This window comes from Branchiostoma belcheri, unplaced genomic scaffold (assembly GCF_001625305.1).
Source record: "Branchiostoma belcheri isolate BF01 breed outbred unplaced genomic scaffold, Haploidv18h27 scaffold434, whole genome shotgun sequence".
NCBI classification, from domain to species: domain Eukaryota; kingdom Metazoa; phylum Chordata; class Leptocardii; order Amphioxiformes; family Branchiostomatidae; genus Branchiostoma; species Branchiostoma belcheri.
Genome location: NW_017804059.1, coordinates 4,683 through 13,924, shown reverse-complemented (window position 1 = coordinate 13,924; position 9,242 = coordinate 4,683). Strand labels below are relative to the sequence as shown.

Sequence of the window (9,242 nt, the reverse complement as noted above, 5' to 3'; positions counted from 1 at the left end):
GAGAGTTACAGAATTTTTTTAACGAATCCGTCAACCTTGACAGGCAAATTAACAAAAATCTTGAGTAAAATATGAAAACATCAGAAGGACCGACAAACACTCTCAACACCATGATTTGCCTCTCAAAATGTGGGAAATTGCGTTTTTGAAGTCTTAAAAATCCTAAATTCCCCGGACCCCCCCCCCTACGATTACGAGCGCCTTCGGCGCTCCCTCTCAAAACCCATCGGTAAAACTGGGCAGACTGAAAAAATGCAAGCTGGCCGACGTCGACTCGGACACCCCGGTATTTGTGGACGCACTCGGGGACCAGGGCAGGTGGGAAACACAGGGAACACATACCTTTAATGCATGCTTCATTACATGTAAGGTATACGTAATTTTGCCAGTGATCACCTTTTCTCACAAAGCGAGATACCAAATCCAGTGCAGCTCGAAAAAAAAGCCAATTTAAAAGTCAATTTACCGTTAAGCGTTGCTGACCGTCCTGAATTTACCGTTAAGCATTATCGGCCCTGCTGAATTTACCGTTAACCGTTGCTAGGACCCCCCCATGCAGACCCTCCTCCAAAGCTGTCTCATAATCCTGCATGACCCAACAAGCCAGTCCTAGTCTGTTGTAAGCTCTCTCCTTGTCCTTCCTCCCTAAATCCCTGGCTAGTGCCAACATCTCTGTGTAGTACTTGTGTGATTTCTGTGGTTCATGTAGCTGTTTCCTGTAAATGTCCATCTGTTCAGTCTTTTTTCCTGTCTCATATAGCGATGGTCATTGCTGATTGATAGTGAGATCTGGCCAGGTCCAGTTTACCCAGTGCCTTGTACATTGTAGGTATCTTGATGTGCTGATATCTGTGCAGTCTTGTCTTCAGTCTCTTGGCTCATCTTCAGGTTCTTTTGATGCCATTCCAAAGCTGCCTCATATTTAGTCATAATCCTGCATGCCCCTACAAGCCAGTCCCAGTCTGTTGTAAGCTTGTCTCTCCTTGTCCTTCTTCCCCAAGTCCCTGGGTAGTGCCAACATCTCTGTGTAGTACTTGTGTGATTCCTGTGGTTCATGTACTAGCTGTTTCCTGTGTAAATCACCCAGCTGCAAGTAAATGTCCATCTGTTGTTTTGTCTTCATGCACTACCAAAAATGCCAATCTTGTTTTTCTTCATAGAAGAAAAATTTTCTTCCGCTGAGAAAATTATTCTTCACCCAAGAAAAAAATCTTGTCCATGAGACAAGAATTTCAAACTGCATTTTAGCATATTTTTCTTGTAGTAAGATTTATTTTCTTATGTATATTGAAGTAAATACCCTTAGAATATGAATTATTCTTGCAGTAAGAATTTCTAAGTTTTCTAGAAAACCATTCTGTACACAAGAAAAGATTTCTTGAACTAAGATCGAACTCTTCTTGTAGCAAGAAAACCATTCTGTGCACAAGAAAAGATTTTTAGAACTAAGATCTAACTGTTCTTGTAGCAAGAAAACCATTCTCCCCTCAAGAAAAGATTTTTTTAACTAAGATCTAACTCTTCTTGTAGCATTAGAAAACCATTCTGTACACAAGAAAAGATTTCTTGAACTAAGATCTAACTCTTCTTGTAGCAAGAAAACCATTCTGCCCACAAGAAAAGGTTTCTTGAACTAAGAGCTAACTCTTCTTGTAGCAAGAAAACCATTCCGTACACAAGAAAAGATTTCTTGAAATAACACAGCGGTCTGTCACTACGGCATTCTTTCCCATTGCTGGGGGCGTTCGATAAAGTATCGGGTTACAAGACGCAATTTTGGGTTAACCATAAAACATTTGAAAATAAACTAGTATCGAAGGGAAAATTTCGTTGATAAAATTATCGTCTTTACATACATTCAATGGTGATTTTTTGCGCTAAATGGATGATTTTTTCGGATTTTGTTAAAAAAAGTCGATAATTTACTGAATTTCGGTGCGTCATATTTTATCACCGAGCAAACCTGGCTACACATGTGCATATTACGCAAGATGATTGATTTTTATATTTTTCGACGACTAGGAATAAGATGAAAAATCATGCTTTAGGGATTTTTTTAATTTCTGACTTTCAGTATAGTTTTGTCACCAAATGGGTGAAAAAATCGAATTTTTTTGCTTTTTTCGCACTCAATTACCCGTAATTCAAAATCGAGAGCATTTTTCAAAAATCCTTAAAGCCAAAGTAGGTGGCGCTTTTGTGGCGAGAATGCAATCCCAAATGTGGCTGAGCTTGTATCCCCTGAGCTGAGCTTGAGTCTGGATAAGAAAATCAACCCCAGTGATGAACCAGGACGAGGGGGGATACAAGCTCAGCCACGTTTGGGATTGCATTCTGATCTTGTAAGTTAGAATCTCCTCTAGAAATATTTCTTTACTGAAGAAAAATCAAGATTTAAAGCTGAAGCCTATTCTTGAAAAATTATCTCCTCTTAAGAAAAATGAGAAAATTGTTCTTGGTGCAAGAAAGTAGGTATAAAGAAAATTATTATTTTTTTCTTATTTTTTTTCTATTATTCTCCCCCAAAGAAAAATTTTCTTCCCATAAAAAACAAGAAAAACAAGAAAAAGCATTTTTGGTAGTGTGGCAACTGCCAAGACAAATTCATAAGTTTTCACATCTGCCCATTGACCTACCTGACTGTGCTAATGATGATGCTAGCTTTTTGTAAGCTACACAAATGTCAGTGAGTATCTCTTTCTAGCCTAATTTCATGGAAACTCAAAGCCATCACATGGTATCTAAAGGCCTCTTCTTGTTTACCTAACAATCCATATGTTCCACCAAGTCTGCTGTAGGCCTTGGCTTGTTTTGCGTCTTCTGACAGTTCCTGAGAACACTTTAGCATGTTCTGGTAATACTGCAGAGCTGACTGTAAGTCATGTAGTCTTGTCCTGTAGAGATCTCCTATCTGACAGTACAGGTCAAACTGTCGTAGCTTGTTTCTCTGTACTGCAGGTGTGTTTAGTTCAGCAAGGAGAAGATTCAAGTTGACTTGTGGATCTTCATCATCTGAAAAATAATTACACATGTATCTTTTTTACACAATTGCATTGAAATACCTGTGAATAGGCTGTGATTAGACTGACTGTGTGTGACAAAAGCCTCTAATGTTGGACAGTACAGATAGTAACAAAAAGAACTTATTAAATAAATTCTTGTCCAGAAAAACAGCAAGTTTAACATATATTTTTTTCCTCTGTATAGGGATCCTAGATTTTATTTCTACATTAATTTAAATTTGTAGTTCTAGAATTTTCCAGCTTTGACTGGTCCCTCTTGCAAGGTCTTAAAAATTTAATAAGTAGATTTTAAGCAATACAGAGATTTATATCGTACCCGGGCCGCGATAACGTTCGATAACGGGTTCCGGACCGGGCCGTACCTTAAAGTACAGCCCGGTCCGGAACCCGTTATCGAATGCTTCCATGGCTTCCATAAAACGATTCGAACGCGTTTCGCCCTAACCGCGTTTGCCCCTTTCGAAAGTTCGAATACAGAATCTGGACGTTGGAATTGATGTTGCATTTTAGGGTTCATTGGCACCAACTTTTGGCTCATCTTGCATTGAAAGGCGTGTTTTCTTGTGTGGGTATGACGTAAATAAAATACGCGAGTCGGATCGCCCTCCGGCCATCGGGTGATACGGAATACCCCATGTTGTATTCTATATTATATTGCTCTGTATGTCATTTTCCTTTATTGTTAATGATAATCAAAAATAAACAAAACATCTGTGAGATAAATCTTTATAATTCAATTACCTTGATTCTCTTGTTTTTAAAGGTAACAGAGTTTTACCTCTAATCTTGAAAGCAAATTTTGAAGATGTCCTGTCATCCTCAGACAAGATGCTCGCAGTGGCATATCCAGTATCAGCTGACTGACTGGTTCCTGTTGAGTGTGTAGTTCTTGTTGATAGGAGGCTTTCTGTTGAACCAATGCTTGCAGTAGACAACCTGCTTCCTGCTCTTAGTCTGAGTACGTCTTTAGGTCTAACGGAAGTGTGCAATGCCAGCTCAGATGTCACCAGGTCCTGTTTCACCTGCACATCTGTGGATCTATGCTGATCACCTATGACAGGTGATGCAGTGGCACCTGCATAAACATGAAGTACATGTACCTCTAGGAATCTTCACATGACATGGCATGAGAGAAAAGTAGTTTTTGTCAAATATCAGTAAGCTATATATCAGTTAACCACCTTCATTTTTTGTGCCATGGCAACTTGTCTTCTTCTCATTTAAGTAAACACATTGTCATGGAAAAAGTGATTGTTATATAGGATTGGCATGTTTGCTAAACTTTAAGAAAATTGTGTAAAAGCATAAATGGGGGTAACATAATGATGTGTAAAGATATTTATAGCAGTTTCTATTCTGATACTACATGTATATGTTTTGAATGTGTAATACCGTAGGTTTTTAGGTACAAGTCTATTTATTATATTTCACTCCATACCATAGGACAGGTATGGATGGAATATAATTATTGCTCTTCTCTTTTTTGCTGGTCGAGGTTGACATTCTTGCCGTTTGGCTGTTGAGATGATTAAGCATATAAAACAGTGGCATACATGTGGAACATTTTATGTGGTTTGGTAGGATATGGGACAGTGGTATGTGGGACAGTATGGTATGTGACAGTGGCATGTGGGACAGTAGGATATTGGATGGCATGTGGGTGTAGGATATGGGACATTTTTTTATATTTAGGACAGTAGGATACATGTATGTGACAGTGGCATGTGGGGCAGTAGGATATGGGACAGTGGGGGCATGTTTGGCAGTATAGGATATGGGACAGTGGCATGTACGTGGGTAGTAGGATATATGTATCTAATATAGTATATGGCAATCACTCGTGATCTTTATTTGCAATCGGATACAGATCATGTACAGATACATAGTCATGCACAAATACAGATTCATGTAACAGATATACAGATACAGACTTTCCGAGTAGTATGACCGTGTCAGTCCCTACACCTGAGTAAGGGTTACAGTTGACACGGTAGCCTTCGCGTGGATTTGTTTAAGGTGGATATAGTATATATAGCCGGTGTAACTACCATTCGGCGTAACACAACAGCTTATGTGGGACTGTCAGTAGGACGTGGGACAGTAGGATATAGGATAGTGGCATGTGGGACGGTAGGATATGGGACACTGGCATGTGGGATGGTGGCATGTGGGACAGTAGGATATGGGACAATGGCATGTGGGACATTAGGGTATGGGATGGTGGCATGCACGTGTGGGACAGTAGGATATGGGACAGTGGCATGTACAAATATAAGACAGTGCCAATGTGGGACAGTGAAATGGGGAACATTGGGATGTGGTACAGTTGAATGTGGGAGTAGCATGTACATGCATGTATATGTGAGGTAAATATTGTGTAGTGGCAAGTGGGAGTATCTAATTATGCATAGTATTACATGTACAATGTATACAAGAATAGGATATTGACAGTGGTGTATGCACAATCATGTATGTTACTCCTGACAGTACAACTGTCTTCTTGTTGATAACTGCCCATTTATAACGTACCTGCTACTGGCTTATCACCAGGTTTGGTCCCAAGATGATCCTTACTGTCCCCTGCCTGTGCAGTGGATGATATGTGCAGCTCCTGTTGTTTCCATGGACACCTTGTCAGGTTTGTGCCCTCCAGATGAAGCACATCCAGCACTCTGGAAGTGGTGTGGGTCCTTGGCTCATAGAGGGGGTACTCCTGGGGTAGTCTTGGGGTAGTCTTGCCTTAAACATCAAGCAGAGAGGATGATTTAGCAAATTTTTATTCACATTTTATTGAAATTATAATAGAGTAGTATAGACTAAGCATTAATGACATTTACAATTGTTATATTGCTTTTTATGTCATCATCATCAATTAGAAAGTCTATTAAGTCCTTATGAACATTGACTCTTCAGCTGCCAACATATTCTTTATAATATATAGTATGCAGTTCAAATTTGTCTCAAAATCTTTGGATTGTGTAAATGTATTTGATTTTATGCAAAAGAAAACAATAAGCCATCTGCATTGTGCAATGTATAGCTGTAAAAGTATAACAAAGCAATAAATCAATTAAATACCTGATATGAAAGAGCTAAGAAAATTTAATCTGAAGATACATAAATGTACCTTTAGCAGAAGATGTTGTTAGGATGTAGACCAGGGCCTTCTTGAAGTCCTCTATGTTGATGGTTGACTTCACAGAGATGCTCTCAGCATGGAGTTGCTGTAGAGTTTCCTCATTTACCAAACTACTGTGCAGCAGATTGTCCAGTTCTCCATTTCTGTACATGAACCAGAGGTCACCCAACCCAGACATGTCTGTACATAGTAGATAGAAGATCAAGCTGCCTTCCTTCAAAGAGGAAACTTTGATGCCTTTAAATTTCTCTAGTTCCTTAATGGCTTTTGTTACTGTCTTTAAATCTGTGATAGTTTTTATACTGGCCTTTATCTGTTTCAACAGACTATTAGTAAGTGTCTCATCTCCACTTTCTGTGACTGTAGAATCTATTACATTTAATGCAGATGCAAAATCCAGCATGTCCTCTGCGGTCTTCACACTTGGTTTCACTTGTGCAATGATGTCCACTACAACAGGAAGCAGGGGAGGCCCTTCTGGAAACAGAATAGGCATTTTACTAAGTAAACTTAGTTAACTGACGATATACAAATTTTACTTCATTTAACAAGAAAAGATGATGCAAATTACCATGAGTATTAGGTGCCATATATTGATAATTTGTGTATGATTGTGTACTTGTCTAAAACTTTGACAACAAATTTTCCCAATCTCACAATATGCATCAGATTTGCTTGAACTTGATAATGGCAATAGCATGATATTGCTCAGTGTATAGTTGCTGTGATGATATAATCTTTATTAAGTTACATGTATCACAACCTTTTAAACATACCAACAAGTTGAGGTGAAGCTTGATACAAAATTGTTGAAGCTCCTTGTGCAGGTGTTTCTGTTGACCCCATTTCTTCAGTCCCAGACTGGTCTGTCCTCTCAGTCACAGTGTCCTCATCTGCCTCTCTAGATGACCCACCTAGTTGAATATCAGATTTTGTTGTTAGTAAAGTTACATGTTCAATGACACTTAAAATTAAATCTTTTACCATCCATTAGGCCATGTTGATTTGATTATATGGATGACATCCGCGCGCGCATAAATTTTCGGCCGTTTCCAAAAAAAAAAGTTTTCACCCATACTGTAAATCGTGCAAAACAGTTGCTAAACGAGCAAAAATATACCACAAGTTGCAAGGAAAACATTTAGAAACGATACCAATGTCGTAGAATGCCAAAATCAAAGGAAACAAGTGCTTTTAAAAAAAGCTGACGGTTTTACTGCCGTTATTGAGGTAGAAGTTGTTGAAATGATATTACCCAAGTTGATGAAATTGGTACGAGACCACTTAAAGAAGAAAACAAATCTGATAAAAAAAGCAAAACAGCAGATGTTAAAAAGAAAATTTAAAATACTCATACGTCCGGACTTGAACAATTAGTTTTTGAGTGTTAAAAGCAAAACGGCGACTGTTAAAAAAAGCTCCTCTCCGGGCATCGAACTCGCTATGTGCAAACCCTGCCACGTGCGGGAAATTAAAAAAAAAGAAAATTTTAAAAAAGAAAAAAAAATTTTAAAAAAGAAAAAAAATTTTAAAAAAGAAAATTGAAAAAAAAAAGAAAATTAAAAAAAGAATAATGAATGAAAAAAAAGAAAATTAAAAAAAAAAGTTCCTCTACGGGGATCAAACTCTCTATGTCCAAACCCCGCCACATGCACCGCCACTAAGATAGCATCTCTACCCGTTGAGCTATTTTATTACGTCAATGTCTGACTGCCTAACCAACATACTATACATAGCGATCCGAGAAAATTGGGCAGGATCCCAGCAAGAATGAACGAATTATGATTGAAGCATGACAGCCCGACTTTAAAAAGAGTAAGTATCAAATGTATTGACATTCCTGAGTAAGAACAATGCAACGTGCAAACATAATAGAGAAACTTCGCCAGGACATGCAACAACGACATCTAGCAACAGGTGGCATTATTTTTGTCATTAACATATGCAATCATCTTTAGATTTGTAGTACGATCAATAAATTAGCGCCTAAAACTTATGTAACCATACTTCGATCAATGTTATGTCACTAGATGAGACTGTTACTACATAAAGTTTCTTTTTGTAAAGAACATGGATTAAAATGGCAGCAAGTCTATTGCATAAACCACAAACCGGAAAGAAGTAAACAGGTATTGCATGGCCTGCAGTATTACCAAACTACCAAAGAAAGAAAGAAACAAAGAAGGATAGATACCGTCTTACTACATTTCGGCGTGCATGCACCGAAATGTAAAAAGACAAAAATGTAAAGAAATGAATTCGAAGAGTAGATTATTCGCCATAACATATTCTGTGCCATTTGTTCAACCTTCATGCATGGCCACGTAGATTTCATAGTGAAAGCAACTTTTTTTTTTCAAACCTTTTTTTTTTATTCGCACGCGCGCATCAGTTTTGGGGTTCCCAGAGGATGTCATCCATATAATCAAATCAACATGGCCTTATTATTGTGTTAGACTGATTTAAATTACAAATGTATCAGTGTTCATGCATTGTCCACTTCAAAAGTGATCAACAGCAGATACAAGTACAACACATTTGCGGCCAGTACTTGCGGCCAGTTTTAAATATTTTACGTTCCAGAAAGAGTAGTGGCAATAGACTTTATAGCACGTTTATCTTGGGTTGCTCTGGGCAGCTTAATGTCCATACTGCACTGACCTAGCCTACAGTGACCCTCTTTCCAAGAGCACATTATTAGTACATACTTGCGGCCCACTAAACCACCATGAGGAATATATTGCTGACACTTCTTTTTACCTGATTGCAATGGTTTCTTCCTATCAATTGATTCTTCCATATTAGGAGGTGCACTTCCTGTCTGGACTTCAAATGGTTGTTGTACACTGTCACCTGATTGATAGAAATATTATATTGACTCAATTGAGTGAGCTTGACCAGTAAACATAATGTTTAAAAACTGTTATGTTGCTAAATATTGCTAAGAACCACAGAGAAGCACATGCCACAATTTGCCTTGTTAATGTGGGCAATTGTGATTTCGCAGGCTTGAAAATTCCAAGTCTACAAGCAGAGGTACATACCTCTGGACCCCGATAGATTGTGAGTGACTTTGGTGC

General features: G+C 38.3%; 1 protein-coding gene and 1 pseudogene across 1 annotated transcript in view; both read right to left on the bottom strand.

Annotated features, from left to right (window-relative positions):
• Window positions 1-1,064, bottom strand: part of LOC109478388 — a 21,292-nt pseudogene extending 20,228 nt beyond the window's left edge.
• A 4,477-nt stretch (window positions 1,065-5,541) lies between these two features.
• LOC109478386 overlaps window positions 5,542-9,242 on the bottom strand; it is a 5,873-nt gene continuing 2,172 nt past the window's right edge. Inside the window, exons 3-7 of the mRNA XM_019779913.1 lie at window positions 8,923-9,015; window positions 6,939-7,076; window positions 6,586-6,639; window positions 6,151-6,342; window positions 5,542-5,762 (exon numbers count right to left, since the gene is read on the bottom strand). Of these exons, the coding sequence (XP_019635472.1) occupies window positions 5,542-5,762; window positions 6,151-6,342; window positions 6,586-6,639; window positions 6,939-7,076; window positions 8,923-9,015 (698 nt within the window). The remainder of the gene's footprint in view (window positions 5,763-6,150; window positions 6,343-6,585; window positions 6,640-6,938; window positions 7,077-8,922; window positions 9,016-9,242) is intronic.